At 37.0% G+C, this 23466-nt stretch overlaps 1 protein-coding gene across 1 annotated transcript in view; it reads right to left on the bottom strand.

The window, feature by feature from the left end:
* Window positions 1-206: 206 nt before the first annotated feature.
* Atg1 (serine/threonine-protein kinase unc-51-like protein Atg1) overlaps window positions 207-23466 on the bottom strand; it is an 85424-nt gene continuing 62164 nt past the window's right edge. The window contains exons 13-18 of the mRNA XM_053783485.2: window positions 21702-21974; window positions 21240-21475; window positions 16392-16530; window positions 11934-12110; window positions 11492-11634; window positions 207-7703 (exon numbers count right to left, since the gene is read on the bottom strand). Of these exons, the coding sequence (XP_053639460.1) occupies window positions 7488-7703; window positions 11492-11634; window positions 11934-12110; window positions 16392-16530; window positions 21240-21475; window positions 21702-21974 (1184 nt within the window). The 3' untranslated portion in view covers window positions 207-7487. The remainder of the gene's footprint in view (window positions 7704-11491; window positions 11635-11933; window positions 12111-16391; window positions 16531-21239; window positions 21476-21701; window positions 21975-23466) is intronic.

Genomic DNA, 23466 nt, shown 5'->3' with positions numbered 1-23466 from the left:
TTAATTTCCATGCTCAATTTTTCTTTCATTCATTACTAAACCCAAATTATTATTATTATTATTATAATCAAAAAGAAGCGCTAAGCCACACTAAACCCAAATGAGTAATAAAATATTAATTTCCATGCTCAATTTTTCTTTCATTCATTACTAAACCCAAATGAGTAATAAAAAATCTTTTCAATACAAGGAAAATAAAGGCACAAGAGATTTTATTTTTATTTGACTTTTCTTTTTGCTCTATTGTGTTTATAATAAGAATATAAAATGACAGCCCATGGAGGGCATTGTACTAGTTGCAAGAGTAAATAATGTTTACCTGCATCCTCATCAAATATGTACACAAATACAGGTAAGGGTAACCTGTACATTCATAACCCTACCTCTGGTGGCCATCTGCTCCTAAGATTCATATTAACATGACTAGGAGCTAGAAGATGGTTGTACCCACCAAAAACTTGCCTATAGTAGGTAAGATACTCTACACAATGCTGTTTATCTGCTTCACATATACATAAAGGCATCTAGTGTATTACAGGACCTGCTTTATGCCCTACTGCTACAGCAGTCAAACATAGCGGTATTCTTTTTGGTATTTTGATATTTTATAATTTTTTAAAATAAGAATTTTTCTGCTATAATCTGTACACTTAACAGCAAAATTTGCAATTGGTTTAACAGGAACAGAGACCAATAGCCAAATATTAATTTAATGTCTTGGCTAAGTAACAAATTTCCCAATATTCTGCAAATGTGACAGAATGTGTAAGACTTTCTTCTGTGTCTTGTAATACTGCAATGTGCCATCAAACTTGCTACAAAGGCTGGCCAACTCTGATGACAAACAACTAGTCTACATCTGGGATTATCAGATACCCCTTCAGAGTCATCCACACAACTTGCACTCTTTCTTTCATTTAACTACAAACTAGTCAGCCATCACACTGACTTCTCATCTCGAGTCTTATATTCCTGAATTAAATAATAGGCACAGAAATAAACACAGACAGAGCAGCATTTTAACAAGAAATATACATTTCTCGTATTCAAACTTTTACAATATTTTGCTCTTGCAGCTCTTACAGTAATGCAAGGAGTCATCTTGTAAAAAATCTCACTAACGTAAAAACAAACAGATCACAGATGCTGTGGTTGGCAGGCACCACGGCAACAGCCACTGCCACTACCCACATTTTGAGTTGGTATAGGTTGGTAGCATAGGCATGTCTTGCTCATATGGCAATTTGCCCATAACTGTGGTTGCACAATTAAAATTAGTAGTCACAGAATACTCAACAGGAACTATGAAATTTTAACATTCAGTGTTCCAATACATGAGACTGAAATCATGTAAGGTCTGAAAATTACAGAAAAAAACTTGTTTAATGTAGACTGGATGCGATAACTGCCTAACGAAGATTTAGATGTAGGTATGCGAGTGTGAGTGTGTGTGGGTGTATACATGTGTTAAATGTATGTGTAGCATAAATATACACACACATACTGGTAGTTTGCATGCATATTATAAAATACATGCCTCTGTTGTGAGCTCTTTTCCTATGCACAAAATACAAACTATGAACTAAGCACGAGATCTTGAGACACGTGTCCCTATATTGTGATATGGGCTGACAGAATTAGTGTCTTTCATGTATGACACCAAGATCAACACATACCCACCCAAAATGCCCACATACAAATTAATCGACTAGAAAGACAACTTGAAAGTTAAAAAACAAAAACTTACTATTCTAATACCAACATGGGATTTTATCCTCCTCAAAACAAAAACCATCTGCTCAAATACTTTCAACTGATTCATTTCCTCGTATATTAAAAAAAAATGTAATTATCAAAATCATATAGTTTTACCAAAATTTTAAACATTTTCTCATTCCTTCAGTCATTTAACAAATAAATGAACGCCCCTCAAGATACATCTTGCAATTGTTTTATATACAGTATACAGCCTAGAAGCAGAATAATATTTGTGTTTTTGCCTGTGACTTATGTTTATTCCTTAATAGTGAAGTATATTTTGCCCTGGGCTAAGTGTTACAGGACTAGATTAAAACTTCATAGGCATCACTTCATTTTCATTTTTTAGTGATTTTTCCCCATAAATCCTTAGAGAATGTCACTGTACCACTGTAAAAGGCTGCAATTTTCTAAAGACTTCACAAATGTAAAATATACAATGGTAATTATAACATGAAATGCTCTTCACTGTGTTGACTAGAAGTCAACACAAAAAAACAAATTTACATTAATTTTCATTGTGTTGATAGTGAATATATGGGCAACAGGAAAAATCAACTCCTAGGTGTTAATTATCAGGTTATACATTATTAAATATTCAGCAGAATTATACTGACTTACTCTGTAACTTGAGTAGGGGCATTAGCTCAAAAAATATATATATAATAAAAAATAGCTAAGTACATATTGTTTTAATTATTTCTCACCATGCTATGGAAAAAAAAAGATATACAAAGCTTAAATCATCACATGCAAGTAATACATACTGTAGTATATAATTTTTTTAAATAAACACTCACACACTCACACATACATATATACACATATTTGCAGAACAAAAGACTTCGTGGCAATTGAATCTTAAGCTATTTTTTCCTGAGTAATTGTATATAGATTTGAAAGACAAAAATAAAGTAAAACAAATTCAGAACTGTCGTCATATGTTAACCAAGTTACATGTCAAGTCATATGTTAACCAAGTTAATATCTAGTTATTTACATTCCTTCTCAATGAGAAAGTTAAACTAACGAGTGGATACACAAATTATGAAAATTCTTCTTACCGACAACTTTTTCAACTTTTATTGGCATCCTATGCAACGATTTAAACCTCATTCCATACTTGCTTAGTAAATTAAACTGGAAGTAACATTACTTCAGATAAGAGAAAATAATGAACCAGCCACCTTCAAATGCTTTCACAAACCTTGATTCATCAACTGCCTTAGTTTATAACTGTTTACTTATTATAGTATATACATCCTTTATAGCACAGGAATCAATTAATATAGAAAATATAAATACAAAACAAATTAAAATGATAATTAACAAAGTAATGCAATCAGACATAATAAAAATATAATACACATTAAAGGCTTTCCTCTTGGCCATGAGGGAAAGTGAAGGTGAGCACAGCATCAGGAGTATTAAGATTTATAAGCACTTGATACATATACTACTTCCCAGTATATCAACACCAATACTGATTATTCGGCAACCACTCTAGCACATTTTGTATTCTGTATCGTAAGTCTGAATGACAAGCATCAAAATAAATACACATTCTATATTATTTGAACATTCAATAACAAACTGCAATGTATTATTATGTTTATTTTTTACAATAAATGTAGATTTTAACCTCAGAGAAAAGACTGAGGTTCCTTTCTGCATCTTCAGTCTAAAAATAACCTAGTTGTCTTTTCCTCCATATAAAAATGCATTACTAAACTTAGTACCAGAAAAAAATAAACTAAGGATTCTAAAACCCTTGATTTGCAGTTCTGAATAACTTCAGCATTGGTGTATACTGTATAACTCCTACACTCAGCTAAATTTTTTGACTAACTTATTGTATAAGAGCATGATATCACTGATAATTACATGTTATTGTTTGTAACCTATTGAATCTTTTTTTTTTTAAACTAAGGCAAGAACTGTTACCATTATTCTCATTATGGCAACATAAATTTCTTTAATTTATGGAAATAAGGCATAAACATTATCTTTCATTTGAAACCATTCTCCCATTCAGAAGTGTGTGCATCTCTGCAATAAGTTGAAAATCCCATTACTGTAAATATTTCATACAAGTTAGAGTTAACATCAGTTATGTTTACCCATGGTATTGGATAAAGCTGATAAGAGGAATGATTTTGTGTTCCTCATCCTGCATCATAATACACATGCTAGTAATGATGGAACAAACTGATGCTTTACTAATTATACATGATTATGCATTGGGATTTAATTTGATGAACCAAATATTTGAGCCATGAACATCTCTAGGTGACAATCACTGTATGGAACAAGGCTACAAAACAGAGGTATCGAGTGTTCATGAAAATATACGTTGTAGTGTCAACCAGAGCTTGGTTAAGTGATAATATTTGTGTATGTGGATGTATATATAAAGCACACACAACACTGCTAATTACATGGCTCATTATCAATACCTTTTCATAACTACGTATTGTCATTCGGAAACACGCTCATGTTTGCAATGCATTATTTTTACATTAAACTGACAGAATTCCTACAAACATTGAGAATAAATTAGGAAGCATTGGTTTGAAATTCTTGTTAATAATGTAATTCTTTAATGTACATTGGCCATATATTTCTACATTTCTTCATCTAAGAGAACTTGTAGATTTTTTTTTTTTTTGCAGATAAAACCCATTTCCTTAAAAAATTATTCAGAATCAGAAGGCAATGACAAAACAGATCCTTAATATTGAAAAGGAATTTATAGTGTACTTTGTAACAATTTTAGGATTTTACCATTCTGTATTAACAAATATTAATGTGTAAATACAGTACACTTTGCAACATATATCAAAACATTTTATACCTCTTAAGTATTTAATGCCAAATATTGCAATTAATTTATACTTTTTTCTTAGAATTGTAATCTTTTCGAAATTCCTATTACGGAAGCTATTTTCAAAGAATATTGCCAAGTAAGCTGAAAAGTGTCATCCACAAAAAAAAAAAAAAGGGCAACTGTATATACAGTATATACAGCACTCTACATAAATATATAGGATACTATATATATAGTATATAATATTGATATTAAACACTTGATTATTCGAATCCTCAGGTAAACTGAACACTTTCCAATTCAGATATGACTCCTCGTTCATCCCAGGACTGGTTCAAATAAGCAAGAGAATCCCTATAATCTGGCTTTATGTTGCAATAAAAGGTTATTCGTTATAAATGCATTATTCACCTGCTAAAATAAATGTGATCAGGTATATCTTCTTCCCGAGGCTAACGTATTGTTTATATTTCCTCTGGTGTTCTAGCATAAGGCACAAATCTCTGCCTAAAAGATTTTATCAGTGTTTAATAGACTGTCATTTTTTAACAAACTGCACTGATTATTGTATAAAAAAGATGTCTAACAGCACTACTGATGAGGATTAACAGTGGCAAGAGGAAAATGAAGCTGGTAGAAATTCAAGAAAAGATTAAACTGACCAAAGGATTGAGTATGGAGACTGTTATTCTTACCAAGAGAATATTGGTATTATAACAAGTACTGTTTGCTATGTAAAAAAGAAAAGAAAGAAACCTGAGGTTTGCTGCTAAAAGAGAGCAAAGAGCAAGGTGGTCTGAACACAGGAATTTTAAAAATGCTGCAAATACATGATTCATACAGCAATATACAACAGGAATAGTGGTATGAAGTGAAGCTCTCAAGGCTACAGATAAATTTGCTAAAACTTAGGCATGACTGATTTTAATGTGAGCAATGATTGAACTGGAAAATGTTTATTCTAGGCCTAACAGCAGTAACATATAGTTAATGAGTCCTTAATAGGAAGAGCATAGAGTCTAACAAGAAATGAAAAGATTATATTTTGAGAACATGCTTCCATTTTATTCAATTTATAAGGATGATCACACTGGTTTGTATTGAGAGGTTTGTTAAATAGTAATTTGGCTAGTTCATTTTATTTCTGTAACTTATAATCATGATGTGGCAAGATACCATCCACACTTAAGGGTGATCAGAGAGCTTATAAGGGGGTCAATATTATATTAAAAAATATTCACTAAATCTGTGGGCCATACAGCTCTGTAAGAAGGGGTGTGCAAGGGTAGGGGTTAGTGTGGATCAAAAATTTAAGTAAAAATTTGTGAATAAGTTAGCTTCCATCAAAAAGTGAAAGAATTAAGTCTGCATTAACAGTGGGACTTGCTTGAGGTGGTCAGTTAGACCAAGTGTGTCTGGGCATTGTAGATGTCTTGAGGTGAATTCTGCATGCTCTCTGATAATTAAGACAAGTCTTTCAAGACATGAAGAACTGATAATTTGAGATATGGCATCCTTGCAGAAAAGTGCCAAGACATTTCTCCATGTAGTATCTGAAAGTTGTGTGTGTCCCCTATTTATCACAAAAAATTACTTACCAACTCATCAGAAGTGGAAAGTTGGCCAGGAATTTAACTGTGGTTTGATAATTTAGTGTATCATAACTTGGAATAAGGTTTTCGCCAGCAGTTCTGAAGTTGCTGAGAGTACTAGAAAACAGTTAGGGAAGGGAAAGCCTGTGGGAGATTAGTAGTTTGTGAATAGCTGAGTGGCATGTCCACTGACCCAGCAAAAAATGACTTTTGTACTCTCTAGAGATGTGAAAACATTCAATTAAACTAGAAAACATCAAAACTTGCCATTTTTTAATTAGAACTCCAGTAGAGGACAATGATCGAACAATGGCTCTACTTCTGGAAGCCAAGAATAACTGTTGCCAAGTTAAAATCAAGTATAGGTTAACTTGTAAAGTTACCTTTAGTTGTACAGTAGGACCCCCATATCCGTGGGTTCGGTTTCCATGGTTCCAGTTATTCGCAGTTTACAGCGACCCAAAAATATTAAATAGAAATTCCAGAAATTAACGATTTGTAAGTTTCAAATGTAGTTAAACTGTGTGTGTGTGTGTACAAGATATTTTTCATTGCTCCATCGTCCCTTGAGGGTTAAGCTAAAACATCGGAATCCCTTTCATTCGAGAGAGAGTGAGTGTGCACAAGTATAATAATGTACAATATATTTTTATTATTATTTAATGTTTGTAATGTTTTATTGTGCATAATTTACCAATTAAACTTTATCATAGATATGCATGTAAACAAAAAATGGCTTGTATATAAGGTTTGCTGCTATCCGTGGTTTCGGGGGAATCCACAGGTCTTGAAATATATCACCAGCGGATGCAGGGGGGCTACTGTATCAAGTCGCTAATAGACACCTTTTCTCCTAGTTTTGTAAAGTTCATATTTAAATGTAAACAGCATATATGGTGTTTCAAATGATAATACTGCACTGTAAATGATTAATAAAATACAGTATTATAGAATATAAAATCCTTTGGGCCAGAGTTTTTGCCATTTGATGGTGACAGGAAAACAGATGTAGCTCAGCCAAAATAAATTAAAAACAAAAAATTTATTCTAGAGTTTAAATTTCACATCATTCAGGTAATTTGGTATCATAGTATGCACAAATGCACTGCATTAATAAGATCACAACCCTTTTAGCCCAAATATAAGTAGAAATCTCTAGATCGTTATGATTTTTTTTAATATCGGAACACCCAACCTTCCTCCCTCCCTGATACAATTAATTTGCAGAATCAAGTGTCTACTATATATAGTTTATTGAAGCACACACGCAGCACACACACATACACACACACATGCTTCTTTCCATTTCACTATGCTTCATTTGTATTATATGCATGAACCACTCCCTGCTCATGAAGGAGAAACAGTCGTCTTTCTACAGCTTGTTTGTAACGTGTGAGAAGAGAGCGGTCAGAGTCGTGTGCTACTTGCTGAGCTAGAGCATGTAGTAGTATCTGTGCGGTTTGATAGCGTCGGAAGCATTCCTCAGGTTTTCCAAAGAGCTCGTCTAATGCAGCACTCTGGCACTGTAAAGTTAGAAAGATAATTGGTAAAATCAACACACAGTCACCCGAGTATCAGTATTAGGAAGACAACAGAGCAAATGGTAATTTCAAAAGATACTTTTATTTTCCTGTGTTTCTTATGAAGAAACACAGGAAAATAAAGTGTATAATGAATGCAAGAAGTTTGTGGTACTTACCTGTCATCTTCAGCTGTATGTTCATAAGACAAAAAATCAGCAATCCTGCCAGAGTGCACAATATTTAACAGGCTTACAGGATGGTAGTACCTCCATTGACACACTCATAATATTTATAGTGCTTGAACCAGACATATTACAGTACAATAGTTATATATGACTTCTTAAAATACTTTTCTAAGCAAATTGTTTAGTTAAGTCAATGCAAGATAAAATCCACAACTGTACATGAATTCCTTTCTCCATAATTTTTTAGTACTGGAGTAAAATAAATATTGGATGTGAAAAGTGGGTTATAGTAAGCGTGTATGCACCTGGAGAAGAAAGAAGTGTAGAGAGAGAGATTTTGGGAAATGTTGAGTGAATGCGTGGAGAGTTTTGAATCAAGTGTGAGAGTAATGGTGGTTGGGGATTTCAATGCTAAAGTGGGTAAAAATGTTATGGAGGGAGTAGTAGGTAAATTTGGGGTGCCAGGGGTAAATGTAAATGGGGAGCTTTTAATTGAGCTATGTGTAGAAAGAGATTTGGTAATAAGTAATACATATTTTATGAAAAAGAGGATAAATAAATATACAAGGTATGATGTAGCACGTAATGAAAGTAGTTTGTTAGATTATGTATTGGTGGATAAAAGGTTGATGGGTAGGCTCCAGGATGTACATGTTTATAGAGAGGAAACTGATATATCGGATCATTATTTAGTTGTAGCTACAGTTAGAGTAAGAGGTAGATGGGAAAAGAGGAAGGTGGCAACAAGTAAGAGGGAGGTGAAAGTGTATAAACTAAGGGAGGAGGAAGTTCGGGGGAGATGTAAGCGACTGTTGGCAGAAAGATGGGCTAGTGCAAAGATGAGTAGTGGGGGGGTTGAAGAGGGTTGGAATAGTTTTAAAAATGCAGTATTAGAATGTGGGGCAGAAGTTTGTGGTTATAGGAGGGGGGGGGGGGGGGGCAGGTGGAAAGAGGAGTGATTGGTGGAATGATGAAGTAAAGGGTGTGATAAAAGAGAAAAAGTTAGCTTATGAGAGGTTTTTACAAAGCAGAAGTGTTATAAGAAGAGCAGAGTATATGGAGAGTAAAAGAAAGGTGAAGAGAGTGGTGAGAGAGTGCAAAAGGAGAGCAGATGATAGAGTGGGAGAGGCACTGTCAAGAAATTTTAATGAAAATAAGAAAAAATTTTGGAGTGAGTTAAACAAGTTAAGAAAGCCTAGGGAAAGTATGGATTTGTCAGTTAAAAACAGAGTAGGGGAGTTAGTAGATAGGGAGAGGGAGGTATTAGGTAGATGGCGAGAATATTTTGAGGAACTTTTAAATGTTGAGGAAGAAAGGTAGGTGGTAATTTCATGCACTGGTCAGGGAGGTATACCATCTTTTAGGAGTGAAGAAGAGCAGAATGTAAGTGTGGGGGAGGTACATGAGGCATTACGTAGAATGAAAGGAGGTAAAGCAGCTGGAACTGATGGGATCATGACAGAAATGTTAAAAGCAGGGGGGAATATAGTGTTGGAGTGGTTGGTACTTTTGTTTAATAAATGTATGAAAGAGGGGAAGGTACCTAGGGATTGGCGGAGAGCATGTATAGTCCCTTTATATAAAGGGAAAGGGGAAAAAAGAGACTGTAAAAATTATAGAGGAATAAGTTTATTGAGTATACCAGGAAAAGTATACGGTAGGGTTATAATTGAAAGAATTAGAGGTAAGACAGAATGTAGGATTGCGAATGAGCAAGGAGGTTTCAGAGTGGGTAGGGGATGTATAGATCAAGTGTTTACATTGAAGCATATATGTGAACAGTATTTAGATAAAGGTAGGGAAGTTTTTATTGCATTTATGGATTTAGAAAAGGCATATGATAGAGTGGATAGGGGAGCAATGTGGCAGATGTTGCAAGTATATGGAATAGGTGGTAAGTTACTAAATGCTGTAAAGAGTTTTTATGAGGATAGTGAGGCTCAGGTAAAAGTAGGTCTTAGACAGGGATGTGTAATGTCACCATGGTTGTTTAATATATTTATAGATGGGGTTGTAAAAGAAGTAAATGCTAGGGTGTTCGGGAGAAGGGTGGGATTAAATTATGGGGAATCAAATTCAAAATGGGAATTAACACAGTTACTTTTTGCTGATGATACTGTGCTTATGGGAGATTCTAAAGAAAAATTGCAAAGGTTAGTGGATGAGTTTGGGAATGTGTGTAAAGGTAGAAAGTTGAAAGTGAACATAGAAAAGAGTAAGGTAATGAGGGTATCAAATGATTTAGATAAAGAAAAATTTGATATCAAATTGGGGAGGAGGAGTATGGAAGAAGTGAATGTTTTCAGATACTTGGGAGCTGACGTGTCGGCGGATGGATTTATGAAGGATGAGGTTAATCATAGAATTGATGAGGGAAAAAAAGGCGAATGGTGCATTGAGGTATATATGGAGTCAAAAAATGTTATCTATGGAGGCAAAGAAGGGAATGTATGAAAGTATAGTAGTACCAACACTCTTATATGGGTGTGAAGCTTGGGTGGTAAATGCAGCAGCGAGGAGACGGTTGGAAGCAGTGGAGATGTCCTGTCTAAGGGCAATGTGTAGTGTAAATATTATGCAGAAAATTCGGAGTGTGGAAATTAGGAAAAGGTGTGGAGTTAATAAAAGTATTAGTCAGAGGGCAGAAGAGGGGTTGTTGAGGTGGTTTGGTCATTTAGAGAGAATGGATCAAAGTAGAATGACATGGAAAGCATATAAATCTATAGGGGAAGGAAGGCGAGGTAGGGGTCGTCCTCGAAAGGGTTGGAGAGAGGGGGTAAAGGTGGTTTTGTGGGCAAGGGGCTTGGACTTCCAGCAAGCATGCATGAGCGTGTTAGATAGGAGTGAATGGAGACGAATGGTACTTGGGACCTGACGATCTGTTGGAGTGTGAGCAGGGTAATATTTAGTGAAGGGATTCAGGGAAACTGGTTATTGTCATATAGTCGGACTTGAGTCCTGGAAATGGGAAGTACCATGCCTGCACTTTAAAGGAGGGGTTTGGGATATTGGCAGTTTGGAGGGATATGTTGTGTATCTTTATACGTATATGCTTCTAAACTGTTGTATTCTGAGCACCTGTGCAAAAACAGTGATTATGTGTGAGTGTGGTGAAAGTGTTGAATGATGATGAAAGCATTTTCCTTTTGGGGATTTTCTTTCTTTTTTGGGTCACCCTGCCTCGGTGGGAGACGGCCAACTTTTTTGAAAAAAAAAAACAAAAAAATCTATACCTACTTCTATAATGAACATGTTTGAGTTATTGTGCTTGTCAAATGCTTTCTGTGCCTAACCTGCAATGTTAATCTATACTACTTTATGGAGATTTTTCAACTTAAATATCTGCCTGTCTGCTTGGCATTATTAAATTACATACAATCATCCTTCAATTAAAAACTTCAAATTTATTTATTTATACATACAAGTATACATGGGACAGTGATAGTGTGAATGATGGTGAAAGAGATTCTTTTTTGGGTCACCCTACCTCAGTGAGAGATAGCCAGTGTGTTTTAAAAAAAAAAAAAGGTATACATTGCATCTGGCTAAATATAAGAAACTTGCACACGGCAAATAGATTAGAGAACTATCTGTAACACTTACCATTTCAATAGCATAATTGTAAATTAGCTTGTCAGCTGTTATAGTGGATGTTCTTGGATCTACTGCTGTCACTGCTCCTGAACTGTTTAATTCCTTGCAGACACTCAATGCTTGTCGAAATCTGTCATTTAGCACACCAACGACTGTAATATAAACATGCATTTAATAGACAAACACAAAGAATGCCACTGTATCACTAAATCACCTGAAAGTTAGAGTTTTAAACATATTACTAAGTGTAATGATTGCTGGTGAAATAAGACACCCACTAGGGAAAGGATATTTGAAACACTAGTAAATACTCTCATCCTTTAATGACAAGAAAACGGTGACTCAACAGAAAGCAACTTTTCTGAGGCTACCTATAAAAATAAATTTTACAGTGCAATACAGTTGAAACCTTCGACTGTAATGTTTGATATGAATGAGAAATAAAATTTACCATTCTTGACAGCATTTGAGGGCTGTAGTCTGCTAACTGACTTTTCATGTTTTGCTAGAGTGAGTGCTGAAGACAGCAGTTGCAAGGCTCGGACATACAGTACCAGTTGCTCTGCTCTTCGCTGCCACTCTGGTGGGGGAGAGGCCATTGTAGAACCATCGGAGTCTCGAGGTGAACCTGTAAAATTACCATAATAGTTTACCACCATACCGAATTAATATAAGAAGTCACTTTTTAACACATTTTGAGTACTGATGAGCTGATAAAAATTGAACAACATGCATACACATTAATTATGCCATCTGCTTCATTAAAAAAAAAATGCCTAAAAATAAAACTTTGTTGCAATTAAACATCCTAATGTTCTGGGTCAATTCTGACTTCAGATTTGGAATCAACATAATTATGGCAATGAAGGACAAAGTTTCTTTCTTATCTAGTGCAATTTAAAGGGTCCTCCCTGTCTTCTCTATAAAATATTTACACAATGTGTGTGCCATTTCCCATTTCTTTGCTAAGTTATCTTCCTGTAGTGAAATCTCCCATGCATTCCTTTACAATTCATGGTGATATTTCATTAGGTTCTATTGCCCTTTTATGTTTTTGTCAATATCCAATGGTAGATTGTTTACAACCTCAATAAACAGACAATATGATGTTTAACGAGAACAAGATTCAATTGTTTTGCTTTGGAAGAATGCAAGAAATAAAGGCTAAAGGAGTAGTGGACAAAGTTCAATCATTCAATACAGCAAAAGTCCGATAGGCGAGATTTAGAAGGAAAGATGTCAAAAGATTTCACATTCAAATATCACAATAATGTTGCCATTGCTACCAGAAGGCCAATGACAGGCTGGATAACTAGAACTTTCAAGACAAGAGATTCTAAGTCAGTGGTTCTCAACTGGTGGTCCATGGCGACATTTTGGGTGGTCCATAGAACGCTCACTATATTGGGTAATAAAGTGAAGATTGGTGCATATAGTCTTAAATTTATCAAAAATAAAGTGTGGCTCAGCAAGAAGAGAATCCAAACGTCTGGTTACAAGGAAATGTGAAATAATCATATTTCAAAGAAAAATGTTGGCTGTATACTTCATAATTTCAAAATTATGTTCGTTAGAAAGAAATTTCATAGCAAAATGTTAGATATGTATTCATTTATTTCCAGGAAATTATATTTTTATGAAATATTTCATACCAAAATGTTAGATATCTATTATTTTATATAACTTCTCGAATTTCTGTTTATAAGAAATATATTCCAAATCAAATTGTCTGTTGTCTATGCTTTGCCTTTATATATCATTATTCAAAAAATGAAATGGTCCACAATATTTTTATAATTGGGTTGGTGGTCCATGGACCGAAATGAGTTAGAACCACTGTTCTATGCCAATGTTGATACTCTTTAATTAAAATCACTTGTTCTCTCCAGGCTGGAATACTGCTGTACACCAACAGCCCCCTTCAAGGCAGGGGAGACTGCTGAGCTGGGAAACATACAAAGAACCTTCACTGCTCGTATACACTCAATCAAGCATATGAACTACAGTGGAACCTCAAATTTTGAACGTATCATTTATCGAACATTTCAAAAATGGAACCCTTTTTTCGAACCAGCTTTGTCCCACTATCGAACGCGCCCATATTTTCAGACCACCAGGTACCGGACCTGTCCACCAGCCCACTCTGTCTGCGTCCCCATGCAGGCACCGTGAGCCAGTCTGGCTTTGTTGATGCTTGAGTGAACACTAACCTGCGCTCTCATTCAAACATTTTACGATTATTTCATTGTGTTTAGTGCTTGTGGGACTGTGAAATAAGCTACCATGGGCCCAAAGAAACTTGCTAGTGGTACCCCTGTGGTAAAGAAAGTGAGAAATGCCATAGATGTGAAGAAGGAAATAATACAGAAGTATGAGAGTGGTGTGAGACTTGCTGAGCTTGCCAGGGTGTATGGGAAAAATAAGTCGACCATCGGTTCTATCCTGGCAAAGAAAGAACAAATCAAGGAAGCTGATGTTGCAAAAGGTGTTAATTTATTTTTTTATTATCACACTGGCCGATTCCCACCAAGGCAGGGTGGCCCGAAAAAGAAAAACTTTCACCATCATTCACTCCATCACTGTCTTGCCAGAAGGGTGCTTTACACTACAGTTTTTAAACTGCAACATTAACACCCCTCCTTCAGAGTGCAGGCACTGTACTTCCCATCTCCAGGACTCAAGTCCGGTGTTAATATGCTAACCAAAAAAAGACCACAAATAGTTGTAGAGGTTGAGAAGTTGTTGCTGGTGTGGATCAAGGATGAAGAGATGGCAGGTGATAATGTTTCAGAGACGATTATTTGCGAAAAGGCAAGGAAGTTGCATGCCGATCTGGTACAGAAAACTCCTGGAACCAGTTCATTGACAGAACCATGTCCCATTTTAGGGAAATGTTGAAGAGGCACCAGAAACAGAGGACTGTGGACAGTTATTTTGTGAGACAGGGGTCCAGTGACTCTCAAGCTGGTCCTGGTGGCATTAAAAGACAGAGAAGGGAAGTAACCCCAGAGAGGGCTTTGATACCTGAAACCCTCACGGAGGGGGATTCTCCTTCCAAACACTAACCCCAACTCCCTCTCTCCTCCTCCCTATCTTCAAGATGCCATCACCAATCTTCAATAAAGGTAAGTAAAAATGTTATTTTATATGTTTATTTACATTTATTAATACATAATTGAACACTATATTTGTTGTGTGTATGTAAAACTGTAATTAATCTCTATAAAATGTATTTTTTTGTGAATATTTTTGAGTTTCTGGAACGGATTAATTGTATTTCCATTATTTCTTATGGGAAATATTGCTTCGATTTTCAGACTTTTCGAATTTAGAACTAACTCCTGGAACGGATTAAGTTCGATACTTGAGGTTCCACTGTACTGGGAGATCTGGAAATCCCTGTCAGACACAGCAACATCTTGGGATCCTGATACAGAGAATTCTACATTTGCCTAACTTATAGGCATGACCTACTTCCACCTGTAGATTTTTTAATAGTGACACTTTCACTCTAACTCCGACTGCTTTGCTTCCCGATTTCAATATGTGAGCCCCTTCTTCGTGCATATGCTGTACTTTTATCAAGACCGATGGACCAATCACATCAACTTCAGTGGCTGAGGGACTGATTACCTCAAATTCCTTCTGATCTTAATTATTCTTCTCTGTATTAGACTGAGCAAGACACTGGTAGGCAAAATATTTCCACCACAAAAGATACCCAAGTGTTGCACAAGTGTCTCATTCATCAACTTGTTGTCAGTTTTTTTAACCATTTATCCACAACAGCCTAGCTTATCAGCCCTTGATCCTCCAGGAGGCCTTGTGTGGGACTGGGCTATGGAGGACACTGACCCCCAGAAGTATCCTTCAGGTAAGCATTAATATTATGGTAATACTAATTATGATAAAAGCAGAATACCGCATTAGAAAACTATAATAGAATACACTATTATTTCACTGGTACTTTCTAAGAACTACAAGTGTCATTATCACAGCTGAGGAAAATAATAGGGTGGATAATGAGAACCTTCACAACAAGAGATGCCAAGCCAATGATGATCTTCTTTAAGTCACTTTTTTCTATCTAGGCTGGAATACTGTTGTAAACTAACAGTCCCTTTCAAGGCAGGCAAAATTACAGATCTGGAGAAAGTACAGAGTACCTACATTGTACATATAAGTTCAGTAAAGCGCCTCAATTACCAAGAGCATTTGAAGTTCCTTGACCTACACTTCTTAGAGTGCAGGTGAGAAAGGTAAATCATAATTTACATCTGGAAAATCCTAGAGAGATTGGTCCCAAATCTGCACACACAAATCACTCCCCATGAAAGCAAAAAACTTGGCAGGTGATGCAACATCCTCCTAGTGAAAAGCAAGGGTGCTGCAAGTACAGAGAGAGAGAACAATGAGTCAGGGACCCAAGGCTGTTCAGTGGCCTCCTATCATGCATAAGGGGAATTACAAATAGACTCCTGGCTGTCTTCAAGAGGAAACTTGACAGACACCTAAAGTCAGTGCCTGACCAGCCAGGCTCTGGTTCATATGTCAGACTGCATGGCCAGTAGTAACAACCTGGCTGATTGGGCTCTGATTCACCATGAGGCCTGGTCATGGAATGGACCATGGGGGTGTTGAGCCCCAAAACAACCTCCAGGTAGACATGAAAAATAGCAAGGTGAACTAAATTTGGAGGTGGAAAGTACAATGCCTGTACTATGAAAATCAGATGGGGATGTTGCAAGGTGGTGGGTCATCACTGGACCACCATGTTTGTATCCCTATGACAAGGGAGTAAGTCACAGTGAATGTGAATTTTTTTGGTTCACCCTCCCATAACGGGAAGATGGGAAATGACTAATATTCTCATGATCCACTAAATATATATTTCTAAGAGCAAACTTACCTCCAGACACTGATTCTCTCATGGCTGCATTTTGTCGCAAGGCTGTGATTGGTGCTGCTCGGGAACGGGCCAATTCTAGGATACAATCTACCAATGCAAGCACAAAGTTAAGCTTGGCTAACGTTTCATTGTGCTCACGCTGGTGAAAGAAAAACATCGATAAATATCAAATTAAATTATAAGGCAAAGCAAACTGAACTAGGAAATTGTCTTTTATATTACATACAGCATATATAGGTTGGAGGGAGGGGGTAAAAGAGGTTTTGTGGGCAAGGGGCTTGGACTTCCAGCAAATGTGCGTGAGTGTGTTAGATAGGAGCGAATGGAGACGAATGGTTTTTGGGACCTGACAAGCTGTTGGAGCGTGAGCAGGGTAATATTTAGTGAAGGGATTCAGGGAAACCAGTTATTTTTATATAGCTGGACTTGAGTACTGGAAATGGGAAGTACAATGCCTGCACTTTGAAGGAGGGGTTTGGGATACTGGCAGTTTGGAGGGGTATGTTATATATGCTTCTGAACTGTTGTATCTCGGTGTCTCTGCAAAGACAGTGATTATGTGTGAGTGAGGTGAAAGTGTTGAATGATGATGGAAGTACTTTCTTTTCGGGGATTTTCTTTCTTTTTGGGTCACCCTGCCTCGGTGGGAGACCGCCAACTTGTTGAAAAAAAAAAAATATGCAGTAGGGCTCCGCTTTACGGCGTTCTGCTAATACAACGATTTCATATCATGACCAAAATTTGCTATACTGCAAGCGGTCTTTCAAATGCGGTGCACGCCACCTGGTTTGTTTACATTCTCCGTGAGCACATCTATTATGTCTGGAAACTTTCCAAAATTTCAAGTGTTTAAATGTTATTGTATATTTTATATGTACATGTACTCTAATAATTATGCTAATGTGTACCTGTACCTAAATATACTTACAAACTGTGCTGGAGTGAGGGTACACATTAAAATCACTAAGTCTCTCTACTCGTGATGCCACAGTAATACTACGGAATAATAATCTCTCTTGGGCACACAAAATGTCTTATTTTATGTTAATATAGACATTTTCATTAATTCATCTATGACATTTTCTTCAAAATTATATAAGAAACACATTACATAGCATATAAACATTATACACACACCCACAGAATAAAAGTTTACATAAATATAAGATTTGTTTACAAAGCGGCTTTGTAGACAGAGTGTCAGAAGAATTACATTTACTCTAGTCAAACACTGGGGGATAACTGTAAATAAATATACCTTTCATATGCCTTCACTCTATATATAGCAATTCATGATCCTTGTGGGTTTAGTGCTTTATTTTTTATTATGATTATAATAATAATAATAATAATAATAATAATAATAATAGTGGATGAGTTTGAGAATGTGTGTAAAGGTAGAAAGTTGAAAGTCAATATAGAAAAGAGTAAGGTGATGAGGGTATCAAATGATTTAGATAAAGAAAAATTGGATATCAAATTGGGGAGGAGGAGTATGGAAGAAGTGAATGTTTTCAGATACTTGGGAGTTGACGTGTCGGCGGATGGATTTATGAAGGATGAGGTTAATCATAGAATTGATGAGGGAAAAAAGGTGAGTGGTGCGTTGAGGTATATGTGGAGTCAAAAAACGTTATCTATGGAGGCAAAAAAGGGAATGTATGAAAGTATAGTAGTACCAACACTCTTATATGGATGTGAAGCTTGGGTGGTAAATGCAGCAGCGAGGAGACGGTTGGAGGCAGTGGAGATGTCCTGTCTAAAGGCAATGTGTGGTGTAAATATTATGCAGAAAATTCGGAGTGTGGAAATTAGGAGAAGGTGTGGAGTTAATAAAAGCATTAGTCAGAGGGCAGAAGAGGGGTTGTTGAGGTGGTTTGGTCATTTAGAGAGAATGGATCAAACTAGAATGACATGGAAAGCATATAAATCTATAGGGGAAGGAAAGAGGGGTAGGGGTCGTCCTCGAAAGGGTTGGAAAGAGGGGGTAAAGGAGGTTTTGTGGGTTAGGGGCTTGGACTTCCAGCAAGCATGCATGAGCGTGTTAGATAGGAGTGAATGGAGACGAATGATACTTGGGACCTGACGATCTGTTGGAGTGTGAGCAGGGTAATATTTAGTGAAGGGATTCAGGGAAACCGGTTATTTTCATATAGTCGGACTTGAGTCCTGGAAATGGGAAGTACAATGCCTGCACTTTAAAGGAGGGGTTTGGGATATTGGCAGTTTGGAGGGATATGTTGTGTATCTCTATACGTATATGCTTCTAAACTGTTGTATTCTGAGCACCTCTGCAAAAGCAGTGATAATGTGTGAGTGTGGTGAAAGTGTTGAATGATGATGAAAGTATTTTCTTTTTGGGGATTTTCTTTCTTTTTTTTGGGTCACCCTGCCTCGGTGGGAGACGGCCGACTTGTTGAAAAAAAAAAAAAAAAAAATAATAATAACTTGTAATAATAACAACTTGTAATAATAATCTGTAATAATAATAATTTATAATAATAATAATAATTTGTCAGATCATCATTCCTTCTAAAAATTACATGAGAATGGAAGTGTTGGGCTTTATTTATTCTACTGTACCACTGTGGAGACAACTTGTACACAATGTAAGGTGTTTGTATGAATGTTTATGAACCATAACCAGACACATCGTTTGTTTGTTTACATAGTGGGTGGGGTGGCCAGGCTGGCTTCCCTACACTACCCTACCTACCACACGACTTTCTACAAATCCGCAAATACTTTTCACCTTTCACCCTACGTTGAGACTACAAATATTTTAAGGTAAGTAATGAGTGTACTGTATTTGCATTTTATCACTCTATGGAGCTTTAAGCATCGTCATAGTATATGCTGTGTGGGTGGAGTGGCCAGGAAGACTACCACACACAGTATTTGTAACTGCACCAAAACTTTTGACCAACTGATGTTATCGCCACTTGTCATACCTGTGTATGAACCACTGTATGGAATGTGCTTCCAGGTATCATTTCTAGCTTACATTGAAGGCATGCTTTCCAATATCCTCCAAGGCTCATTTGGATTTGTAATTTCCTACATTGCTCTTACAGCATCCCTGACATAGAAAGTATCCTTGTAAGTCCTATCTGTGCTTCATGATATTCTGCATGTTATTTTCATAATCCTCATTCTTCGCTTTTCTAGTGACATTAATTCATCAATTTAAACACCATTCTTGATGACCTTTGCACACTCAAAATTGGTTTTGTATTGCATTAGGTGAAGGCTCCACACTGGTGCTGCATACTTGAGAACAAGTCACATTTATAAGGTAAAGTGTGTTACATAAGTCTTTGGTTGGGATTCTGAATGGCACTCTTGTGTTCTCATGTTCTCTCACCTGCATACTCCAACCTGAGCCTCGCTATCCTCGTAAAGACTCTTCACTGCTTTCAATAACCTACCTCCTATTCCATACATTTGCAACATTTGCTACATTGATCCCCTATTCACCCTATCATACGCCTTTTCCAAATCCATAAATGCCACAAAAACCTCTTTACCCTTATCTAAATACTGTTCACCTATATGTTTCACTGCAAACACTTGGTCTACACACCCTCTATCCTTCCAAAAGCCTCCTTGTTCATCTGCTATCCTGCTCTCTCTCTTACTCTTCATTCTTTCAATAATAACCATAAACTTTACCAGGTATACTCAACAGACTTATTCCCTTATAATTTTTACACTCACTTTTGTACCCTCTGCCTTTATACAAGGGAACTATGCATGCTCTCTGCCAATCTCTAAGTACTTTACCCTCTTCCATGCATTTATTAAATAAAAGCACTAACCACTCCAAAACTATATCTTCACCTGCTTTTAACATTTCTATCTATCTCATCAATCCCAGCTGCTTTACCTGCTTTCATTCTACCCACTGCCCCATGCACTTTCCCCACACTTACAACTGGTTCTTCTTCACTCCTATAAGATGTTATTCCTCCTTGCCCCATACACAAAATCACAGCTTCCTTATTTTCATTAACATTTAACAATACCTCAAAATATTCCCTCTATCTTCCCGATACCCCTAACTCTCCCTTTAATAACTCTTCTCTCCTATTTTTAACTAACAAATTCATTTGTTCCCTAGGCTTTCTCAACTTATTAATCTCACTCCAAAACTTTTTCTTATTTTCAACAAAATTTGTTGATAACATCTCACCCACTCTCATTTGCTCTCTTTTTACATTGCTTCACCACTCTCTTAACCTCTCTTTTTCTTTACACATACTCCTCCCTCCTTGCATCACTTCTACGTTATAAAAAACTCTCATATGCTAACTTTTTCTCTCTTACTATTTTACATCATCATTCCACCAATCGCTCTTCTTCCCTCCCGCACCCACTTTCCTTTAACCACAAACTTCTGCTGAACACTCGAACACTATATTCTTAAACTTACTACTCCATACATTTTCTACCCCATTGCCTATACTCACACTAGCCCATCTGTCCTCCAACAGTTGTTTATATCTTACCCTAACTACCTCCTCCTTTAGTTTATAAACCTTCACCTCTCTCTTACCTGCTCCTTCCATTTTCCTTGTTTCCCATCTATCTTTTACTCTCACTGTATCTACAACTAAAAAGTGATCTAATATATCTGTGGCCCCTCTAAAAACATGTACATCTTGAAGTCTACCCGACAGTCTTTTATCTACCAGGATGATAATATCAAAAGATATTCTATATAGCCATTTAAAATATTTGTGATTTTGTCTACCAGCACGATTTTCTACTAGCACAATAATATCCAAAGATACTCTATATAGCCATTTAAAATATTTGTGATTTTATTTGTTTTGTATTTATAATTACCTCCATTAATGTTTCTTGATGAAGAGGGGGTGCATAGAAAGCTACAGTATCTTGCCCATCTGTCTGAGCAAATGGAGTGCCTTGCAAAAGGAATGCTGGTGCAGACTGACCATACTGTACAATTTGTCTCCCAGGGTTAGGAGGACTTGCAGCACGAGCTTGCCATTCTAAGAGATGAGACTCTGTTCGTGATCGCTGAAGTCCACTACTATCCACACTCATATCCTGAGTTCCACCTGTGTTGAGAATTATAAGGTTAGCAACGGCATTATTTACAAAAAAAAAAAAAAAGATGAATAAGCAATGATGCCTACAGTAAAAATGATAATTATATAAAATTTAGAATACAACTTATTCAACACACTTTTACACTAAACAACAGAATTTCACGCTTATACACTAACAACAACAGACAAAACAAAGTGAAGCAATCGACTTCTACAGAAGCAAATTCTTACTGACCCATAAATAGGTCACGTGAGACAGAGGTCATCTCAGGAAGTGTAATAGCACGATGTGGGGCTGTATGAGGCAGGTTGGTGGTATTGCCACAGATGTCACCAGCAGCATTATCCTGGCCAAGCCCTAATTTTGTGGGAGATCCCAGGATGGGGGGCAGCACAGGGGGGGCTGAGAATAGCTGGGGAGGTGTGTAGGGAGGTGTACGACGGCCAGACTGACGTAAAGGTGAGTTGGTGGGAGTGAGGCGACCTGCTGGGATCACTTGGGTGTTACCTGTAGCACAGCAAAGCCTTTGTTACAATACCATATTGATACATACCCTAATACAATAGAATAACGCAACATTACAGTGGAGCCCCAGATATAGGCCAGTGCAGAAATCAGCCGATTCAGAAATCGAGCACTTTTTTCAGTGAAATCCCCCCCCCCATATAGGCCATCCGCTTGGAAATTGCTGGTGTGAGACGCGTCCACCCGCCAGCGACGTGCTCCTCACACGTATCACACTAAGTCTGCTTGTCTCTCTCGTTGGGGTAGGAACACTCCACGCATTTATCCATTGTTTTTGGTGCTTGTTTATTGATTGCAACTGTGAAATAAGCCACCATGGGGCCAAAGAAAGTTCAGAGTGCCAGCCCTTTGGTAAAGAAGGTGAGAAACACGATAGAATTCAAGAAAGAAGTTGTAATAAAGTTGGTAGAATTACCGACAATATGTAAAGTAAAAGGACACAAGTGCAACTAATGTGACATTTTATTGTGGCAACGTTTCGCTCCTGGAGAGCGAAACGTTGCCACAATAAAATGTCACATTAGTAAGAAAGAAGTTATCGCAAAATATGAAAGTGGTGTACATGTGGCAGAGCTGGCCAAGATCTATGGGAAATCCACATCAACAATCAGTTCCATTATGTTGAAGAAAGTGGGAGATAGTGTTTCAGAGGGGATAATTTGCAAGAAGGCAAGGCAGCTGCATGCGGATCTCAAAGAAAATGCCAGGAACGAGTGCTGCTGTTAATTAATTTAAGGCCAGCAAAGTTTGGTTTGACAGATTCAAGAAGCGTAGTGGCATACACAGTGTTGTAAGGCACGGTGAGGCTGCAAGTTCAGACAAACGTGCAGCTGAAGAATTCGTGCATGAATTCAAGGATTACGTAAAGGCTGAAGGATTCCTCCCCCAACAAGTATTCAATTGTGATAAAACAGGACTCTTTTGAAAGAAAATGCCAGAGAGGATCTACATCACGCAGGAGAAAAAGGCACTGCCAGGACACAAGCCTATGAAGGATAGGCCAACTCTCTTGTTCTGTGGTAACTCTAGTGGGGATTTCAAAGTGAAGCCTTTACTCGTGTATCACTCTAAATATCCCAGAGCGTTCAAGAAAAACAATGTCATGAAGAGTAAATTGTGTGTGATGTGGAGTGCTAACAATAAGGCACAGGTCACGAGGCTAATTTTCATTGAGTGGGTCAATGAAGTGTTTGGCCCGAGTGTGAAGAAATACCTCCTGGAAAATAAATTGCCACCTAAGTGCCTCCTGGACAATGCTCCTGCTTATCCTCCAGACTTGGAAGACCTATTGTTTGAGGAGTGTAAGTTCATCACAGTGAAGTTCTTGCCCCCTAATACCACTCCTCTCATCCAGCAGATCATTTCAAACTTCAAAACACTGTACACCAAAGCAATGTTTCAAAGGTGCTTTGAAGTGACCTCAGACACTGAACTGACCCTAAGAGTTCTGAAGGAATCACTTCAATATCCTCCA

Source organism: Cherax quadricarinatus, chromosome 34 (assembly GCF_038502225.1).
Source record: "Cherax quadricarinatus isolate ZL_2023a chromosome 34, ASM3850222v1, whole genome shotgun sequence".
NCBI classification, from domain to species: domain Eukaryota; kingdom Metazoa; phylum Arthropoda; class Malacostraca; order Decapoda; family Parastacidae; genus Cherax; species Cherax quadricarinatus.
Note: the sequence above shows the minus strand (reverse complement) of the source record. Positions and strands in the feature narration are given on the sequence as shown.